We start from the raw sequence: 21,474 nt of genomic DNA, 5'->3' as shown, positions 1-21,474 counted from the left end.
TCACACACACACCCAGCTCACACACACAACCACCACACACACCCGGCTCACACACACACCCAGCTCACACACACACACCCGGCTCACACACACAACCACCACACACACCCGGCTCACACACACACCCAGCTCACACACACACCCAGCTCACACACACAACCACCACACACACCCGGCTCACACACACACCCAGCTCACACACACACACCCGGCTCACACACACAACCACCACACACACCCGGCTCACACACACACCCAGCTCACACACACACACCCGGCTCACACACACAACCACCACACACACCCAGCTCACACACACACCCAGCTCACACACACAACCACCACACACACCCGGCTCACACACACACCCAGCTCACACACACACACCCGGCTCACACACACAACCACCACACACACCCGGCTCACACACACACCCAGCTCACACACACACACCCGGCTCACACACACAACCACCACACACACCCGGCTCACACACACAACCACCACACACACCCGGCTCACACACACACCCAGCTCACACACACACACCCGGCTCACACACACAACCACCACACACACCCGGCTCACACACACACCCAGCTCACACACACACCCAGCTCACACACACAACCACCACACACACCCGGCTCACACACACACCCAGCTCACACACACACACCCGGCTCACACACACACCCAGCTCACACACCCAGCTCACACACACACCCAGCTCACACACACACCCAGCTCACACACACAACCACCACACACACCCAGCTCACACACACACCCAGCTCACACACACAACCACCACACACACCCGGCTCACACACACACCCAGCTCACACACACACACCCGGCTCACACACACAACCACCACACACACCCGGCTCACACACACACCCAGCTCACACACACACACCCGGCTCACACACACAACCACCACACACACCCGGCTCACACACACAACCACCACACACACCCGGCTCACACACACACCCAGCTCACACACACACACCCGGCTCACACACACCCCCAGAGGAGGTGGACGCTGCAGGAGCTCCAGTAGTTTCTCTCCACGCTGAGGGAAGGACTGGCTGCACTAAAACAACAAAAACAGCAAAAAGATGATCCTCAGGCAAGACTTATCAAAACAACCTTCTACAAACCTAGTGTGTGGAAAATGAGTTTTTCACTGAAATATTTTCATTCACTTTAGTAAATGCTTAAGGGAACAGGTATTGTGTTTGGCCAATATAGCTGTCAATACTTCATTTCTAGGCACCAGTCTCTCTTGGAGAAGAACATTTTTTTTACGTTGTTAAATCCTTCACATCACGTCCTGACTGACACCCAATTACAATCTCTTCAATCATGGCAGGTTCAAAAATTAAAATGAAGGCTCACTGAATATACTGTAGGACTTCATTACCCTAGTCATTACACTACTGAAACCTTTCTATTTCTAAAACATGGCCTGTCAAACAGCTTCAGTCAAACAAGGCACCATGGTACATCAGGAATAATTAACATGCTTTAAGACATTTCCACTTCTTTCGTCAGCACAATGCTTTTGTAATGAATGTAGATGTGCAGATAAACCTGCATGTTCTTACTCCACAGTCCTTACATAGTATGTTGATTTCCCCCTGGTTTCTGTAGGAGATGGTCTACTACAACATAAAGGGATACAATGGGACTTAAAGCAGGTGCACACATGCTGAGGTCTAAGTATGGAACTCCACTCCATCTGCCAGCTCCACATCTGTGTGTATGTGTGTGTGTGTGTGTGTGTGTGTGTGTACCGTCCGCGCGTGTGAGTATCTCACAGTGAGATATGCTATAATGAGAATTATTCAACAAAAGTGAAGGGCTCAACACCTGTAATCTATTCAACCTCCCCTGGCATTCATCATTTTGTTAAATGAGGGGAAGGCTGAATTGACAAAGCTGTGAAGGCAGTGAAAGATGAACACGAGCAGTAATCCATCTTCTGTGCTGACTTCAGTATGCCTATGGTCAGTGTGCCTGTGCACTCTCACCAAAGATTTCCTTAGATGGTTACACACAAACTGAAAGCAAAGGACGTATTGCTGACAGACGTTGCTTTCCAGTAAATAGGAGATTCCAGGAGAGATAGGGGCAATTGTCTGCATCTCATTTAAAGTCAAAAATAAATTAAAACCAAAGTAGTTTGAACTGGATTACGGTTTAACATTCGAAGCTGAAAATAAATCTGTTGCCTGTGATGTTTGGCACTCTTTCGGTCTGTGTCCAAACACTCAAGATTTATGGAAATATAAACTTGACGTGGAAAGAGAGGCAAGTTTCTCTTGAAGGCTTTAATTAGCACAGGGCCTATGAAAAATAAATACAAAACACACACACGTAAACACATGATTGGGATAAGACAAGGCCACAGGACCTACAGCAAATTGTAGCGACAGCAGTTGTGGAAAATTGTCAATGCCTCAAAGAAATTTCAGTTAATATTGTTACAACAAAGTTTTAAAAAACATTTACAAACATAACTTAATGTCATACGTCTTCATAATGTTAAGATGCAAAGACTGGGCCATGTGACTGAAAGGAAAATAAATCTCCCAAGATCAGTGCCAGAACAAGCTGGGGAAAAGGCTGCAAGTCTACGGCCGTGTCAACATGCCCAGATTGAAGAGGATGGAGCTGAGATTGATGCGCAGAAAGGTGTGCAATGGGTCAACAGTTCTGTACTTCTCCTGCAGCACGAGGTGGAGTGAGAATGCCTCAAACAGCCGCTTGTTTTTCCTGCAAAATGACACAGAGGAGTTTTACTCTCTTGTGCTGTGTTGCTGCGCAAGTGCACGATTACATACCACTTAAAAAAGAAAATAAATAAACAAGAGAAACAATTGGTCACATTCCTCAGAGCTGATCGCATGCATTATGGTCCACTGGCGCATGACTTTTAGTTTATCCCTCGGATGAAACACAAGACAGCGCTGGAGCAGAACAACCCACCAGATGGACTGAGAGGAAGCAAACTGGAGTTTTTTTTTTCTTTTTCTCTCTCACTTTAGTCATTGCAGATCCAAAAACTCTGCTGTGATCTTTGCTAATGATGGCTAACAAAGGGTCTGAGAACAACACAGCTAATAGATCAGCGCATTTCCTTTTTTACCAAACCTACTATGACTACAGTAAATCAATTGGCATTGGTCTAATTGGCAGTTTAAGGAAAACATTAGGCACATAATGAATGCAGTGTGCCATTTGCTGGTGGTATTGCGAGGCCTGCGTGCAGCGCGGCCCAGGAGGCCGCTGTGTGAGGGGAGCAGCGCTCACCTGTTGGCCGAGAGTCTCTGCAGCAGCATGGTGACCTTCTCCAGCAGTGGCAGCTCCAGCCGAGGGTTGCGCAGCAGCAGCGATGCTGTGCGGAAGAAATCCTCAGTGCTGCAGGCCTCCAGGAACCGAGTCTGCATCCCTGACCGGAGCAAGAGGGAGGTGGTGAGGGCCCTGCAGAACTATTCCAGCAGGATTACAGCTACGAGAGATTTACCATAGGCACTTTCAGGTGCCAATATGGTTATCTCCACATACGAGGTTTAAGATAATGGATGTTTTTTTTTGTTGCTTAGAAATATAAATTGATTTAGGCCTACAGTAAAGGAACTGTTAAGGCAATGTCAGAATTCAGTCATGCCTCCTCTGCGTTCCATACAGTGTGTTCTTTATGTCAGGCATTTCTGAGTGCATTTGCTTAGTTTCAGTGAGCAGAAAATGAAAGCAAAACTATAAAGGTGACCATGCCTTCAGTGTCCATGCACCACGCCTCTGGAATAGTTTACCACATGACTTCAAATCAGCATCATCTGACAGCATCGTGACTGTTTTTAAATCCTTAAGTAAAAAACCCATCTCTACCGACTTGCATTTTTGTTTAGTTTTTTTTTTCCCTGGAGGTAGCAGTCATGAGCAATTTTGCAACAGTTGGAAACAATAGTGTTAGCCTAAATAGTATTAGTGAGGGAATGTCATCCACCTCTTGTTTATACTTCCATATTTTCATATTCTCAATAGTCAATTTTCTATATACTCAGTCTCTCTCTATATAAAATTAAATATGATTTAATGTGTCATCGTACATTACGTAAAGTAAAAAACAAAAACAAAACAAGAAACATCCACAAGCTTTTCAGACATGAACAACGTAACCGATAGCAACCAGAAAATGTATCTCAGCTAGGAAAAAAACATTGATTGATTCATCATTGAACAAAGGCGTATTAGAAATGAGGTTTAAGATACTTTCCTTCTCGTTGTCAGAGAAAATGTTAGATTAATTTTCAATAGCTGTAAGGAATGACAAAACAAATACCTTTTCATCCGTTAGTGCCTTTTTATACAAACTAATTTGTATCCACGAAAAAATTAATTAATTACAACCACCAAGAAGTGCCACAAAAAAAGACTTTGTACTGCAACGTTGTACTTAGTCATTCATTTAATCTGTAATCAATGCTGATAATAAATAATACAATATAAAACAATAAATGAATCTCCTGAAGGCTTGTGAATATGAGCATCCAGTAAATGCCTGGTTTCCATATTCACCAAACGATACCAAACCCTGCTTTTAATTTGGATAGATAGGCAGCTTTAATCTCAGGGTAGCTGACTGAAACATGAAAACAGATGTTGATCAGATCCTTTCAGAGGACAAAAATAACTATACAATGACAGAATTCAAACAAGATTTCATCCTGACACAGTTAGGCTTGGCCTCCTCTCAGCGGGGCTCCATTTTGTCTGACTCTACCAATTCAATGAAAGGCCAAGAGGTCGAGGCAGTTCAGTACTGTGATGTTAAAGGTAGCCTCAGCGATTCAAAGCGATTTCTAACCCGTAACACTTTTTGTCACATCTCATCACAATCCAGTAGTTCTCCATTCTGTGAGTACACTGTAAAAAAACACTCATTGGCTCCATGAACGGGAAAGAAACAAAGTGGAGCAAGCCTGTCCCCCGAACAGAACAGCTGCAAGCAAGTTCCAGCCAATCACCGAAAGGAGGGGACGGGAGTGTAGGGAAATGGAAGGGGAGTTTGGGGATGGGTGAATTGGTGAGTTCACTCTCTGGTGTTTTGTTGATGTTTGGTTCAAATTTCAACAAATGCAGTGTTTCCCATACATTGACTTATTTGTGGCGGCCCACCACAATATCAGCACTGACCACCACACAATGATGCACAGCCCCTCCTTGTCTCTCTGTCTCTCAACAAACCTACCTGCATGTTTAAAGAAAACATTAACAATTGTTAATGCACTGATCAGATAGTTATTCTACCTTGTCTTTTATTGCTTTTTTACTACTTTACTACTATTTCTTTTTTTGCTCATTAATTATTATGTAAGGGATAATGTATAGAACGCCGGTCATTATGAGGAAAATAAGTCCCGACAGGGCGAACCGGACTTGTTTCGCCCTGAAGGGACTTATTTACCCATAATGACCGGCGTTCTATACATTATCCCGCTTATTATACGGCTACTTGCCAAAACGAAAAAAATAAACTCCACGATATGTCTCTTTACACTTATTTGTTACCGTTTCGTCGTGGCTTTTGCTGAGAAACAAATAGTTCGCAACACACGCTGAACTTGAATCAAACATTCTTTAGAACACAGCTGATCAACCGTCTGCTTTCACTTTTGAATGACGTTCCAATGCAAGAAGTGACCGGAATACTTGCGGAGTGATATGATCAGAAACAAAACCCGTTGCCACTGACAGCGGTAATTATATGTTTGCAGCGGTAATTACATGAATTTATTTTACCGTAGAACGTTGGGAAATCCCATTCAAGTCAATGGAGCATTCTACTAGCATTGTGAAGAGCCGTATAATAATTATTTTTAAATGATTTTACCTTGTGTGTTTTATTTTTTATATTTATATTTATATTATATTTATTTTTATTATGATCTTTACCTTTTGAACTATTCTTTGACTATGCCCTTCTATGCTTTTATTTGTTATTATTTTATGGTTTTGTTTATGTAAAGCACATTGAATGACCTCGAATGAAATGCGCTATATAAATAAACTTGACTTAACTTGACTTGAGGAGAGAGGACACATGCAAATAGCGTAATGACCTGAACACTGTGGAGTCCCTGTGCTCAATATCTGTGTGCACACTGATTTCCCCCACCTGCCAACCTCAATGACTGGATGTGCCAACCAACTATGGAAGCACAAACCAATTCAATAAATTAGAACTTAATCGAGCATGCTAGTGAAACTCCACAAGAAACTCCACCAGGACAACTCCAAAAATGCTTCAACGGTGGGGCTCTTGGAGGCTCCCTGTCTCCCTGGCCCACAGCCCACTGCTGTACAGATGCCAGTGACACACCACAGCCACCGCAGCCTGCAATCTCCGGTGTTGTGGTCTGGAGGCTGAAGTGTAAGCGTGTTCTCTGAACATGTGCTCCCCTCAGACACGCATGTGGTCCTCACACATGTGGCTCCCTCACATCTTCACAGGTGAGTCTCAGAGGAGGGGGTGGGGGGGGTCTGAGAACTTCAAACGCTGTCCATCCGTTGCTGAATGCACTTTGTCCGTGTTGATTTAAGGGCCTCGTTCTTTTTGAGTGGCTCCTCTCAGTGGGCCCCTGTGCCGAGGCAAGACACATGGAGTGGATTAAGTGCAGCGTGAGAGTCACTGAGGGCGCCCCAGTGCCGCAGACACGAGACGCTGTGCAGGGCCCACGTCGGACAGCCCCGCCGAGATGACCTTCAGGTGTGAACTCCCCCCCCCACCGCCAGAAGTCACCGCCGCTCTGCTTCAGCTGCCTTTTCCCCCAGAGAGCCCTAATCACTCCATCCACAAAGCGCTTTAATTGCCCAGCCTCGTCTCCTGCATTCTCCCCCCCTCATCCATAAATCACTAGTAGGTGCCTGAGCCTCCTGCTCCCCTGAGCAGTCAGGGTCTCTGCGTCTCCGGGCTCTGCACACCGTCAGCGCCCAGCAGCGGTTCTGCCCGCTGTGCTAATTAGCAGCTTTTAATGACTATTAAGTGCGCTACTGCCAGTGTTTAAAAGCCAATCGTTACAAGCTGCACCTCAGGAAAGGAACACGTTTCCTCCATCTCCCCCTCACTCCCACTGACACCAACCGGACATGTCTTAGACATCTGATAGAGTGCAGTGAGCAAAGAGCTTTTATCTTAACTTACAGAAGGGAACAGAGCAGGGCAAATAATCAAGAATCAAAAAGGCCCTGAAAAATTAAATTACCAAGGCCAGACTGGTACTGGTACTGTGGCCAGTTTGAGCCTGAGTGCGGTTTCCCCTCCAAATCTTTGGTGAATTTACGCTCTGTTGGGAGGCAGCAAGCATGTGTGGATGGAGACGCTTGGCCGAGACACACTTCTGTGCACAGCATTCCAGCAGACCCCGTGGCTCTCCCCTGCCATCATCATCCGCACACTACAACTCTTTAATCATAGATTCATACGAGGGTGCCCTGCAGATCTGAGTGTGTGTGGGCACAGAGTCCATTACTGATGTGCATCTCTTGAGGGTTGGAAGCTTTGAAAAAACACTCTCTGGCTAGAGAAATGTGATCCTCTGACAGTGTTCAATGTAAGCAGGGAGCAGCAGATGACTTCCTGCAATGGAAGAAGAGTGGCAGCCCCATGGCTTTACCTTTCAGTCAGATGCATCTAATGCTGCCAACCACAAATGACAGCTAAACCAAACAACACGCCATCCAAACTGAACTTGGCCCATTAATGTCAAATCTACAATATAAATACTTGTGCCTTTTACTGTAGAGGCCATTACTGGGTGTACACAAATCTACTGACACTCCTAAACAAGACGGTAATGGAAAGAGAAGAGAGATGACCGGACATTTACCATGACACGGAATTAGGGTATAAGGAGATATGAGGCATGGCCAAGGAGTTTGTGGGAGGTTTAATGTTCATTATCTCCAATTGTTTAGTCTCTTTTCAGTCTTCTCTGTTCACAGGGCGTGTTTCAGTATGAAGTAAAAGGATAAACAAGGACATAAAATTGAAAGGAGATGTGTCTGCATGTGGAAAAGTAACTACCAGTGAATTAATCTGAATGGAAATGCCACAGCACTCAGTGGTTACACTACCACAAACCAAAGCAGAGACACAAATGTAAACATACACAACCGAGACCGGCGCTGCAGAGCCCTGGGTGAATGCCTATTCATTATTGCCCATTTCCACTTAACATCTAATCAAAACAAGATAAGACAAATGTGTTAGTCCTTCTACTGTATTTTCTTGAATGGCAGTAAGCACTCACCGCCTATAACTAGACAGCTATTATCATATTGAAATGAACAACAAAATGTTTCATGTTCAGTAGAAGGAGTTGAAAGACTTTTATAAGAATTCATGGTTATTTAACTGTTCATCACATCTTTCGTGTCACATCAAATTTGTGTGTGGATATGTGCACATTTGTGTTGGTGCAACTGCAAGACACTTACAGGACTCTCCACACATGAGCATGAGAACGTCCAGCGCAGAGGCCAGCAGGCCGGGGCTGCCCCCCCTGAGGAGCGCCGAGACCACGGGCAGGGCCTGGTAGTGCAGGAACAGAGCCTGGCCCTCCTCAGTCCTCAGCTCCACCAGCAGAGCCTCCAGAGCCTGCGCCAGCGTGTCCACTGACACACCAAACGCAAAGCCAAGGGGTCATGTGGGAGAGAAAGAGAGAGAGAGAGAGAGAGAGAGATTAAGTGAGAGGTCTGGCAATAAGCCATGGGTCCAGGTCAAGCACGGACTGAACTTTGTGTATGTGTGAATGATAGAGAGAGAGAGAGAGAGAGAGAGAGAGAGAGAGTGTGTGTGTGTGTGAGTGATTGAGTGAGTGACAGAGAAAGAAAGAAAGAAAGAAAGAAAGAAAGAGAGAGAGAGAAAGATAGAGAGAGCACAGCATGTTTCATATGACAAGATGTTTCCTGCTTTCTAGCACTAGAATGTGTGCACACTGGCAGCACCCCACAAACCACATCTTCAGGTATGGCTTACCAGAGCATTTAAAGTCACGCTGGTTTTCTTTTGTGCCACAAAACAAAAGTGTTTACAATTGCTTGACACTCAATAAGTGCAAAACTGAGTGAGTTAAAAATATATTCTGTTCTACCATGCCTCTAGCACCCTACAGACAAAAAAAGACTATGAATTCTGAGGGTCCTGATGCTTCCCACATGGGACCCAAATGTCTGTGAGCTCAATGATTTATCTAATGTTTAAATGATTTATCTAATCAATGATTTATCTAAGATTCTGCTCATGATTCACCTAACCCAGCCAGCACCATAAGATCCTGCTCATGATTTTAGGAACAGCAATTTTCCCTGTATAAAATGGTGGCCATTAAATGTGATATAGAAGATTAAAGAGAACATTATATTAAATAGGGCGGGACTCCATCCACTACTGTTGCAACTTTTGTGTATGTAAATGAGTATGTATGTGTGCGTTTGCTTTTATGTGTGCTTCTGTGTGTGTGTGTGTGTGTGGGGGGGGGGGGTTCTGCTTGCCTGCATACGTGTGTGTTTTATGTGTCTGTGCATGTGTGTGTATTTGCTTTTGAGTGGGTGTGTGGGGGTAATGGGGTGTGTGTGTGTGTTTATGTGTGTGTGCACGTGTGCCTGCATGTGTGTTTTTATGTGTGTGTGTGCGCGTGTTTATGTGTGTGTGTGTGTGTGTCTGTGCTTGTGTGTACAGTATGTGTGTGTGCGCTTATGTGTGTGTCTGTGTGTGTATGTATGTATCTGTGTTTGCGTGTGTTCATGAGTGCGTGTGTGTGTGTATTTGCTTTTAAGTGGGTGTGTGGGGGTAATGGGGTGTGTGTGTGTGTTTATGTGTGTGTGCACGTGTGCCTGCATGTGTGTGTTTTTATGTGTGTGTGTGTGTGTGTGTGTGTGTGTGTGTGTGTGTGTGTGTCTGTGCTTGTGTGTGTGCGCTTATGTGTGTGTCTGTGTGTGTATGTATCTGTGTTTGCGCGTGTTCATGAGTGTGTGTGTGTGTGAATGCGTAGTTTAAAGTCACTAAATGTACACATATAGTAATTTATTGTATGGTCCCCCATGAACGGAATTCCACGAAACGTCCCATGTCAGAAGGTGTAATAATGATCCTACACTTCAAATGCTGTGCAGTTTTGAACCTGTCAGCCAAAGATACCAGCAATTACAATGCCTCGTTTCTGCTTTTTCATTTTGAACTAGGTGGCGCTACAGTACATGAAATGAGTGGATATGGGATGGGTTGACATGGCCCCTGGATGAAAAAAATGGTCATCCTAGGCCCTAAGGTTCTCGAGATATTTGCAGAAAACTGTGTCCGGCCATCTACAGGCCAGTTGGTGTACAGTCACTAAATTTACACGTAGATTTATTTATTGTATTGTATTCCCCATGAATGGAATTCCACGAAACTTGGCATGCATTCAGAGGGTGTCAGAATGATCCTATACCTCCAATTGTTACATGTGATTACACCTGATTTTTGCTTTTTTATTTTTAACTAGGTGGCACTATATATCAAATAAGTAATGAGATGGGTTGACATGGCCCCTTGAGACCAACATACTAAAAAAAATGTGGTCTTCTTAGGCCCTACAGTTCTCAAGATATTCACAGAAAACTGTGTTCACCCTACCCTCCTTTCGGGGGGTCCAGTCCGTCAATAGTTCCTTGTCATCCTTCTGGGGCTACATGCCCAAGAAGTTTCGTAAATCCCGGTCTTTCAGTGTCCCGGGAATCGTTGACACAAAATTACTAAAAAAAAAAAAAAAATCTGGAAGAAAAAAAATTCTGACTAAACCTATATGACCACTGCTTCGCTGCACGGCGGTCATAATTATCCACAATAGGATTTTCTGTCAATCTAAAGTATGGGTGAGCCAGAAAGGCAAGTGAAATCCATTAGAAAGTTATGTACTTGAGTGGCAGGACTGGACTTCAGATCAAAGGTTTTGTGGATAAAACTGTATTGCAGCATGGTTTGCCATTGTTGACAAGAATGTTCTGAAATTATAGGGAAAAAAAATTAGGCTGGAGGCTGACAAAAGTTTCGGCAAATTCAGAGCTCTTCGACTCTAGGCTGCAACTCTCTTGAAATGACTGGAAAACCACAACATTGCCATCTGCTGTAGATGTCTGCATAGCACATCTGGTCTTGGGGGTCAAGACGGTGAAACATACCTTTACTGATCTGTTTACATAACTACTCCAAAATATAGCAGTCAAGTGAGCATTGAGACATAATTACATGAAAATGCATGCCATGAATATATTTAACCTATACTTTTAATGTACAGAGATATGTTTTAATACAACCCCAAATTAGAAAAAGTTGGGACGATTGTAATAATCTGCAAACTTCTTAAACTCATATTTAGTTGCAAAAAGGACACAGACAACAAATCAAATGTTAAGAATGACAAATTTAACTATTTCATGAAAAATATATGTTAATTTTGAATTTGATACCAGCAACATGTTTTTAAAAAAATGGGACGGGGTAACAAAATGCTGGAAAAGTTGTGTAATGATAAAGAAAACAAAAGGAGGAATGTTTCACAACTAATTTGGGTAACTGGCAACACGATTGGGTATGAAAAAGAGCATCCCAGAAAGAGCAGGGTCCTCTTAGAAGTAAAGAAGCAAGGACGGGTATTCATCATCACTCTGTGTACACAAATGATGTCATTGTAATGTTTCTTAACATGAAATTGTGAAGCATTTGGGGAGTTCATCATCTACAGGACATAATTATATCATTAAAACATTCAGAGAATCCAGAGAAATCTTTGCAAGGGAGAGAGCTGAAAGATAAATTGGATGGCGGTGGTCTTTTGTACCTCCAGACCCGTTTCCAGACCTCTCATTGTATGTAATGAGACAACATTTCATTCTCCTCAGTTCTTAAACATTAATAGATTTTTGTTAAATAAAGAGGTGACTTTTTTTGAAACAGGTTGCTGACATGAAATTCAAAATCAACATATATTTTCCATGAAATAGTCCAAATGATCATTTTCAACATTTGATATGTTGTCTATGTGCCTTTTGCTGCTAAATATGGGTTTATGAGATTTTTATATTGTCACATTCTGTTTTTATTTGCATTTTACACAACATCCCAACTTTTTCTGATTTTGGTCTTTCCAATTTATTTGTGTTTTGATACAACCTTTCAACTTTTTTTAACAAAATGTTTCAAACGCATGCCCTTGTTATGAGACAACTTTTATTTTACTTTTGACTTACTATTCCTCGACAAATATAAATTATCCTGATAATAAACAAGCAAAAATATTTGATGGCAATGACAAAAGCCTGGATTTGTAGTTATTTTAATTATCTGACTAGTTAATTACCGGTATTTAATACTTTGAATTAGTCAGTTACTGCAGAAAAAGATTAGCGAAAATGCTCTTTTTTATATACGCATTTTATATTTAAGTAATAAAAAATATAAATAAAATTCATCATTATACTTTTAAGATATGAATGTCCAAACATGGCCTCCAAGATAAGGCCTTTGAGAGAGTGTAAACAATCAAGGGCAAAAAGACTATGAAAACAATCGAATTGATCAAAAATATTTGACAGGTTTTAGTTATGGAACCTAAACATTGTGTAGACTTTGAGGAGTCGGTGCTGCAACCATTTTCTTGGATTTTGTGTGATTTGACACGGAATGACTCATTTAGAAAAAATAGTCCATGCCTTCATATCTTGCAGGGTTGATTATTGCAATGCTCTCCTCACCCTCCTCCCCTTAAAACAAAAGTTGAAAGAGTAGGGGATGGAGTAGGAGATGGAGATAAATTGACAAGCGTGATTTATTTTTGCGGAGAGAATGTGCAGGACTGAGCGGTGGTCATATTTCGTACCACTTTGCGGTATATCTAGTTTATTACATTTCTGTGAAAGTTATTTCATGGAAGTCATTCAATGACATACACATATGAGCCAACTAACTAGTTAGCTAGATGCAATTTATCCCGAGGGAATGAAGGAAGACCCATGCATACAGTGCATACAGAAAGTTTTCAGACCATTTCAAGTTTTCCACATTTTGTTATGTTTCAGACTCATCTTAAAATGGAATGAAAATATATTACAAATTAAAGACTGACATTTTCAGTTTTCATTTATATAAGTATTCAGACCCTTTGGTATGGCACTTGCAGTTGAGCTCTGGTGCATCCTACTTCAATCAAGTTGTAGAAGCATCTCAAGGACTATTGAGAGTCCACCTGTGGCTAAATGAATTAATTGGACATTATTAGGAAAGGCACACACCTGTCTATATAAGGTCTCACAGTTGATGATGTATGTCAGAGTAAAAACCAAGCCACAAGGTTGAGAAAATTGTCTGTAGACCTCCGAGAGAGGACTATGTCAAGACACAGATCTAGGGAAGGATACAAGAACATTTCTGCAGCATTGAAAGGGCCCAAAAGCACAGTACCCTCCATCAGACTTCCTAGATCTGGCCGCCCAGCCAAACCTAAAGGTCACTATGAAATCCAGAGTTCCTTTCTGAAGATGGAAGAACCTTACAGAAGGACAACCATCAGTGCAGCACACCACCGATCAGGCCTTTATGATAAGAGTGGCCCGTCGGAAACCATTCCTCACTAAAAGGCACATGACTGCCCACTAGAAGTTTGCAAAAAAGTACCTGGACTCTCAGACCATGAGAAGCAAAATCCTGGTGTGGACTAACTAAGATTGGACTATTTGGCCACAATTCCCTATGGCGTGTGTGGAGGAAAGCTGCACTGATGGTTGTCCTTTTGTAAGGTTCTTATATAGACCTTATAGACATGTGTGCCTTTCCTAATAATGTCAAATGAATTAATTTAGGCACAGGTGGACTCGAATCAAGTTGTAGAAGCATCTCAAGGACCACTGATAGAAGTAGGATTAGGGTTCCTACACATTTTCCATTTCAAAATTTCATACTTTTTCCATACTTAAATTTTCAAACTTCTCGGTACATTTTTCTGTCCATATTCTAGACATTGTCAATGGAGCGTTCTACTAGCATTGTGAAGAGCTGTATAATAATGTTTATTATTAACTTGGTAGTTAATACCTACCAACTTTTTTTTTTTTTACTTTTTGTTGGGGGAAGTGCTGTGTTGGAAGGTGCACTCACATTTTTAGTTCTCTGTAGATACAAGCATAGTCTACATATGTTGGAGACTAGTGGACTGCTGGCAGAGGCCTCAGAAATCACCGTAAACAATATTATTTGTTTGCAATAACAGTTTATCAGATAATGCAGTATCCATGTCTTGGTATCTTTTACAAAATCAAAAAAGTCTACCAGTGTACCCGAAAATAGCAGAGCTACGCAAACAAACCAGTGCACAATGGTGTAGGGCACTTGGTTAGAACAGGGGTTCTCGATTTGGTTTTGGTACCAGGGTCCCCTTGTGGGAGAGTTTTTTTCTGAGGACCCCCATTCAATTGTATCTTGATGATGTGGACTGACAGTTAAGCTACACAACAGTAGGAATGGTTCATTATAACCTGAGTGAAGTGATTAGTACTGTAGATGCAATAGTCTGGAAACACAAATATTTCTCCATACCCTTGTTTCTTTTTTCCATACTTATCCAGACCTGGAAATTACTTAAATCAAATTCCATACTTTTTCCATACTGTGTAGGAACCCTGTAGGGTGCATCAGAGCCCATCCGGGAACTTTGAATTTGCCACACGTCCCCGCCCCCTTTTCAGGGATAGCAGACCACTTGGATTGAATCAAAATCTATGGAGCTGCATGGACGTGGGGAGTGAAAAGGGCTTACACTTATTAAATATTTGAGCAAAAGTAAATAAAAAGCACAAAATAACATTGCTGTGAGAGTTATTTGTGTGTCTGTGGGATTTAGGCGACCATTACATTCCTATTTTTTGCTCTTTCCAGTTTATTAACAGGAGTGTCACAAATGAGCTGCCGTCGAGTAAATGTTAAACTAGATTTGGCAAGCTTAACTTTACGTGTCATAATGTCAATTAAACATAAGTCACACCTTAATTTTATGAAATACGTATGTATTTCCTACAACAAGGTGAGATAATTTGCTGTTATACTCAAGTTCTACAAGTTAGCTAGTTAGCAAGCTAATGGTTTTAAGTGTTAGCTACGAGCTAAATTCATCCTCAACACTGGGGTTTTGGAAGCAAATTATGTTGTTAATGTACATAGTTCGGCATGAGTCAGTTACATATTTCTTCATAACCGTTGTGTTAGTAAAAGGGTTGAATGTCCTGTGAATTAATGACTAGATGTCATGTGGGACTGCTAGCTGTCTCTCTCATTGGAATCAATGATATGATGCTAGCTCGCTTTCCCCAAAAAAGGGGCGTGGTGCAGATCAATTTCTCTGTATGACAATACGCCAGTTATGCATATTGCAATTGTCACAACTAGGGCTGTCAAGCTATTAAAAAAAATAATCGAATTAGTTATATACTCTGAATAATTAATCTAAATTAATCACATGCATCCATTTTTGCTATGAACATATGTTTAAAAAAAAAGAATTGGCAGATGAATCAATGAAGAGCCAAACCAACATTATAGACTTTAAAGTTCAACATCTCTCTCTTTTATTATAATTTTTACTTTGACGCAAGCATCAACGTAGTGCCTGGTGTCAGATTTTTAGCATGATGAATGCAAATGACTGAAGTTTCCACTCACTGTCAATGACATGTGCAGTGCCCAACACCAAGGTAATGTGTGGTATACCGCTGATTATTTGTCCTTTTTTTGGCCATTCAAAAATGTTACATTTTTATTCACATAATTACTAAGTTGTTGCCTTTTCTATTCAGTAGGTAGCAGTCTAAGATAAGAAATAGCAGTTAAAATAGTTGAGTAGAAAAAGATGAAACTAAACAGTAGGAAAAAACGAGACAAAGAGCGGAAATGTAATGTAAAGTTATTAGAATGAAAATAGATGTAACCACCTTCAATATGCTTGTGAATACATTTTGTTTCAAGTGTGCAACAAATGTAGTCGGTTTAGCAGGGGGAGTTTGTCAGTTAGTTAGTTAGTCGGTCATAGGGTAGGCTAAGTAAACAATACTTTTGTAAAGTTAACTTTGACAAGGCTGGTGGCTAGCATTATTATCATCAAGAGGTGTTCTAACTTGTACCTATGGATGGCTTTGCATTGAAGTGATACTTCAGACTTGACAAACTCCTTTGGTAGGCAACGGAAATTCCTTACTTCTTAAATTCTAAAATGTGGAAAACTTGAAAAGGTCTGAAAACTTTCTGTATGCACAGTATACCCCACTCTGATATCCAGCCATTCTGACAGGCTTATTCAATATGGTTCAGCTGCTCAAGATCCAACAGCAATCAAGAGGTGTCTACAGTTTCTATACGACATACAGCTTTTATATACCCTGGAAATTCAGAATTCTCGCGATAGTTTGAATTTGCTCAGCGAGCGACTCTGGCGATGAGTGATAATGCTCATTACCTATGCCCATGGAGCCGAGCTGCACCAATCACATCAGTATCTGATGGCCAGAGGCGAGCTAAACAGATAACGTCAGCGATGTGACGTCGAAATCCGGAAACATTGGTCGTAGTGTTATCCAATTGCGTCGATTTCCGGAATCGGTCAGTAAATATTGGTCGTAGTGTTATCCAATTCCATGCAGTGATATTTTTAAATCCATGTTTGGTGCCGCCCCTTGAGTTGGGTCATTTTCAGTACTCGTAGCCAGACCCTTAATCTTTGGGATTTGGGTCTGGATTTCCAGGCTAGCTTTTATATGGTGCATATGCATTACAAATCATTCATTCTTCTTACCCTGAGAGATGGTTTTGAGGATGATCAGCGTTGACAGGAACCTTGTGTGAAGGCATGGGGTTTTGAACAGAGGACAGGGCCTGCTCTTGCTGGGAACACTTGGGTCCAGAGAGCCTTTGGTCATTTCCTCTCCTAATCTCCGCAAGGTGGAGGTCAATGGGGTCTGGTGGGAAAATGTGCAATACGTCGTATACCTGATACTATGGACTACGGCCTTTTTGTAGTGCACAGCATGTGGCTTTACTAGTGAAAAGCCATTATGCTCTGAAACTTAAACACCATGCCATTATTAGAAGGCTTCTTCAGAGTTGTTAGGATACATGTAAGCTTTTCACAGCTAATAGTAACAAGAGACCATGTAACGTTAATGTAATTCAATGATTAAAGCAACACACTTAAAATAATTTCAACTTTTAAAGCGACAGATGACAAGCAAATCGTGTGAACAAATATATGTGAACTATGTGAACGGGGCTTTAGTCTCAGCACAGTGACAGCACCTGGGAACTCTGATCCAACTGCCTCAAAGACCAGTAGCTGACTTTAAGTAGGAGTAGCTGTAAGGGTGAGTGGGTCTCTGTAGCCTGTTGAAGTTGTTCGGTAAGCACTGGCAAAGTCTGTGAGGAAGAACAAATGAGAGGTTTAAAAGGATGGCAACCTGTATGCTTATCCACCAGACCAGGAAATTAAATAAAATCCACCATCACAATCCAGGAAAACACTGTTCCATGCATATGGATGGGCAGAATAAAGCTAATGATATACTGTCTCAGGCTGAAAACAAAGGCCATCTATGACTGCAGCATGCCATGACATGAAGAGCCTCTGCACTCATTGTATCAGGTAAGATAGATGCTGGCAATCTTATCTCCACCATGTAGGGGAATATAATCCAGCAGACAAACCTTTGCACACCTCTCGTGGAGGGAAGTGGCCGAGGGAGGCATATCAAGTAGGAAAGGACTGCTCTTGCCATCCCCCTCAACAGTCTGGACCAGCTGGCTGTCCAAAACCCAGTCCAGAAGGAGGGCCAGAAGCTTCCCAGAGGTGCTGCTGCCCGGTATCTGCAGGAAGTGCAATTCAGAACAGCTCAGAACTGTTGTTGTCATTGGTGGTCAGTTAATTAGCAGATATTTCTACATGTGGTTGCTGCCATGCCATGCCATGCCTTTCTCTGGCTTGATGGGGTGTGGTGTTCCTCAGAGGGAAAACAATTTGACTGACTGATGCAATAGATCATAATTACAGAAAACACTGCTGATTGCAATAATTATCCTCACATGGACTCAGTTATCACGACCTCCTATTGAATTTCAGGCTAATTATTTGTAATCAAATTATAAAATCTTACGCAAAAAGAATATAGGATTGCTTTGTTAATCTATTGTACTGATAAAAAAGAAAATTATTACTATGGGTCTGCAAAAAGAGCCACTTACCTTTGCCAGTTTCACAGCAGGCACAGTTTTATCAGTCTTATCAGGTCTGGAGGGTTTCAGTTCAATTTTTGGACAAACATTTCCCTGTCCTTTATGTGCCACAGCATAGTCATACTTTCTCTATTGAAAACAACAGAGATTTGAGTGTGTCTGCCTCCCTCTTTGTATACTAACACACACACACACAAAGAAATCACCTTTACATCTCACCTGAAGGTTCTGTAGACGGGCTTGTACTTTCTTCAACTGGTCCTCTAATTTCTTTTTCTGTTCACCAAGATCTGTTAGCTACACACATACACATTGGTGTTTCACAACAAGCAGAGAGGGGAAAATAAAGGTTTTGGTGTGCACAAACACTTGATTAGAATGTATCAAAAGTATACATAATGAGTATTAACAATGAAGAGGTCACAAACAAACTGAACTCTGAAAGTTACCTGTTTTTTCATGGATTCATTTAAATCTTTGATGGTGACGAAGCTTGATTTGAGCCTCTTACTCTCTTTTGTCTTCTCTTTAAGAGCAAAGTTCAATTGCTCAAACTCTATTTGATGTTGCTGATGAAAATAAGTTATGGTAATTCAATGTTTACAACAAGCAGAAGAGAGGAGTAAATGAATGTACGACATATATTTCAGCCAGTGAATAAAGGAAACCCCCTGATCACAATAGGGGAAACAGAATTAAATTGTAGTAACAAAGGACATATTAAAGTAAAGTGCACATTTATTCTTGTCTTTGGTATGCGACCAAATTTATGAGAAAAGACAACCACAAATGGTGAAAACACAAATTGGCTATTTGGTGTGTGGAAAACATTCACATTGTCCACAGGCACAGGCATGTATTCAGCCACAAGCAATTACAACGGATCTACTGTTCACAGAATTCATAGCTTTCAAAAACTTAGCTTAGGCTCTAAATTATTCCTTCTTAACATTATCAGTCTCCACAGTCACCAAGGGTCTATTCAGCATGTGCATGTAAAAATTTTTTAAGGCACAACCTCTTCTACACTAATCTCTCCCAGACATTATAGCACCCCTGAATTGCTAAACAAGATTTATCAAATAGGTCTGTTAATATTTCAAACATGTATTTAATCATAAATAGACTCACATAATTCAACATTCAAAATGTACCTGTGCCATTACATAAATGTACTGCCAATCATGACAATTACTAATTATTCTGTCAATTTATGTCAAATTACAAACAGTGCGTGAGAAGTAATGGGGAAGAATCCAAAACACGATTTCTATACTTGGCCTCTCAATGCACATCACTACACTTTCATGACCTTTATAAATGATAGACCCATTTGGTAATTTACACAATACAGACCCTGGGCCTCCCCACCTGCTGTAGTGCACGGATGCGGCCATGCACCTCCCCCTGCACCCCGCACACATTGTGCAGGGTTTCTTGATGCTGCAGCAGCAGGTTCTCCCTCTGCTCCAGTTTCTGCTCTTGTTTCAGGAGCTTGGCAGCCCATTGCTGCTGATTGAGCCGCTCCACCTAAACAAAAACACACAATTCTATTGCTTGCTATATACAAGGATACAAGGAAGTTTATTGTCACATGCATATAGTTACTGGAAGTAAGAAATGCAGTGAAATTATGTCTGGTGTCAGCCTATTTGTGCATTTATGGGGGGGGGGGGTAAAAAGTGCAGTAGAAGAGGGGTTTAGTAGATTAAGTGGCAAGGGCTGCATAAGAAATGTGGGGGAGGATTGGGATTGGGATTGGGGGGGGCACCAACAAGGAGCACCCAAGAGCAATACACATACACTCTTGAAAACAACTGTGTTCAGCTACCGTGTGTCAACAGCGGCTCGTGGCTAGAAAGAGAATGTACAATAAGTGACCATTTTATGTAAACAGTAGGGAAGTACTTTACTTGTAACTTTTCATAAATCTCCAATAGCTCTTGGTAGACATGTCCCAGACCTGATGCAGATGAGGGACTATATGGGGAGGGCTGTCTTTGACTTTTAGGTCTTTCGTCCAAATGCTCTGTCTCAGAGGGACTTGAAAATGCCCTAAAGTTGGAGGGTAGGGTCACATCTGAAGAAAACAACAGTTGAATTCTTAAATCGGAGTACATATTATTGTATCTTAACAATATCATTCTGATAAATACAATCACTAAAGAAGCTGCATACCGGTCTCTGTACACTGGATGTTGGGCTCTGACATGGAGTGAGCGCATTCAATACTCAAGACATCGCTTTCATCCAAACCGCGTTCACTGTCGAGCCTGAGAATGGAGGTGTGTGGTTGTTATGCTACACAATGCGATTTTGGCACAGCATAGACTATGGTTAGCTACATACTGACCGCAGTGGAAAATGTGTGACAGCTTTCAAGAGCTCTTGCAAATTTTTATTGTGGGATTTGATCTCGCGGTAGTAGCAACGACTGGTTGGAGACTTCCACGCTTTCAGGAAAACGTGAAACAGAAATGGTTAACGTAACGTAAAAAGCAGTTTAATTTCGTAGGCCACAGACAACAAATCCAAACTATAACACCTTATGCTATAATGCTTATCCCCCATTGCAGTGTTGCATTGTTTGCAATGCTTTGGAACAAAACGTTACATCAACTCACCCGTGTTCATAACTTTTTCGGCAACGTTATGTGTTGATTTGTGGTCTGTGGTCTCAGCGTCAGTCTAAACAATAATAACATCATTAAGTCGCTATTCTCCGTTCTGTTAATTTACTAAATATCTAATTTCAAATTTAATATTCCAGGCTGTTGACAATTGCTTTCATTAGGCTGCCTAACTTTTGATAGCCAAATAGGGAGTAAGCTTGCTAACGTTAGCCACCAACATCAACAGAAAATGCGTGTCAACAAGATTGTAACAAGTTAGTTAATACCAGTGGTGTCTTTTCAAGATACTTCTTCTTCAGTCTTTCCACTTTGGCATCAATGTCGGATGACTGGTTCATATTGAAATGATTAACCGCGACGCAGCAGCTCCGCCAATCTTTGGCATTAGGTAGTGGTTGTTTTTAAACCGACCGCTTCAGTTGACTTTCACCCGGAAGCATGTTTATTAAACTTCCAGGTCACGAACGATCATATTTAGAAGCTACCAGACATTCTCTGAAGCCACCAACAAAAACTACA

At 41.7% G+C, this 21,474-nt stretch overlaps 1 protein-coding gene across 1 annotated transcript; it reads right to left on the bottom strand.

The window, feature by feature from the left end:
* Window positions 1-2,353: 2,353 nt before the first annotated feature.
* ccdc138 (coiled-coil domain containing 138) lies at window positions 2,354-21,358 on the bottom strand. Its single transcript, XM_076263622.1, has 15 exons — window positions 21,222-21,358; window positions 20,947-21,010; window positions 20,676-20,775; window positions 20,501-20,595; window positions 20,236-20,402; window positions 19,694-19,852; window positions 18,772-18,891; window positions 18,542-18,619; window positions 18,332-18,451; window positions 17,798-17,956; window positions 17,393-17,509; window positions 16,893-17,055; window positions 8,515-8,691; window positions 3,325-3,463; window positions 2,354-2,787 (listed from the first exon to the last, which is right to left on the bottom strand). Exons 1-15 carry the CDS (start codon window positions 21,291-21,293, stop codon window positions 2,646-2,648), a joined length of 1,872 nt encoding a protein of 623 aa, XP_076119737.1. The 5' UTR covers window positions 21,294-21,358; the 3' UTR covers window positions 2,354-2,645.
* Window positions 21,359-21,474: the final 116 nt, after the last annotated feature.

Source organism: Alosa pseudoharengus, unplaced genomic scaffold (genome assembly GCF_046254945.1).
Source record: "Alosa pseudoharengus isolate Yale_2024_CS ecotype anadromous, Long Island Sound unplaced genomic scaffold, YU_APseudo_1.1 YU_APseudo_1.1_scf_3, whole genome shotgun sequence".
NCBI classification, from domain to species: domain Eukaryota; kingdom Metazoa; phylum Chordata; class Actinopteri; order Clupeiformes; family Clupeidae; genus Alosa; species Alosa pseudoharengus.
Note: the sequence above shows the minus strand (reverse complement) of the source record. Positions and strands in the feature narration are given on the sequence as shown.

Bases quoted from the DNA above. Each gene is read 5' to 3' on its own strand.
- ccdc138 (XM_076263622.1), bottom strand. From the start codon at position 21,293: ATGAACCAGTCATCCGACATTGATGCCAAAGTGGAAAGACTGAAGAAG. The intron at 21,011-21,221 runs GTATTAACTAAC...ATTATTGTTTAG, and splicing joins ATCTTGAAAAGACACCACTG to ACTGACGCTGAGACCACAGA. The intron at 2,788-3,324 runs GTGAGCGCTGCT...GTCATTTTGCAG, and splicing joins CAGAGACTCTCGGCCAACAG to GAAAAACAAGCGGCTGTTTG.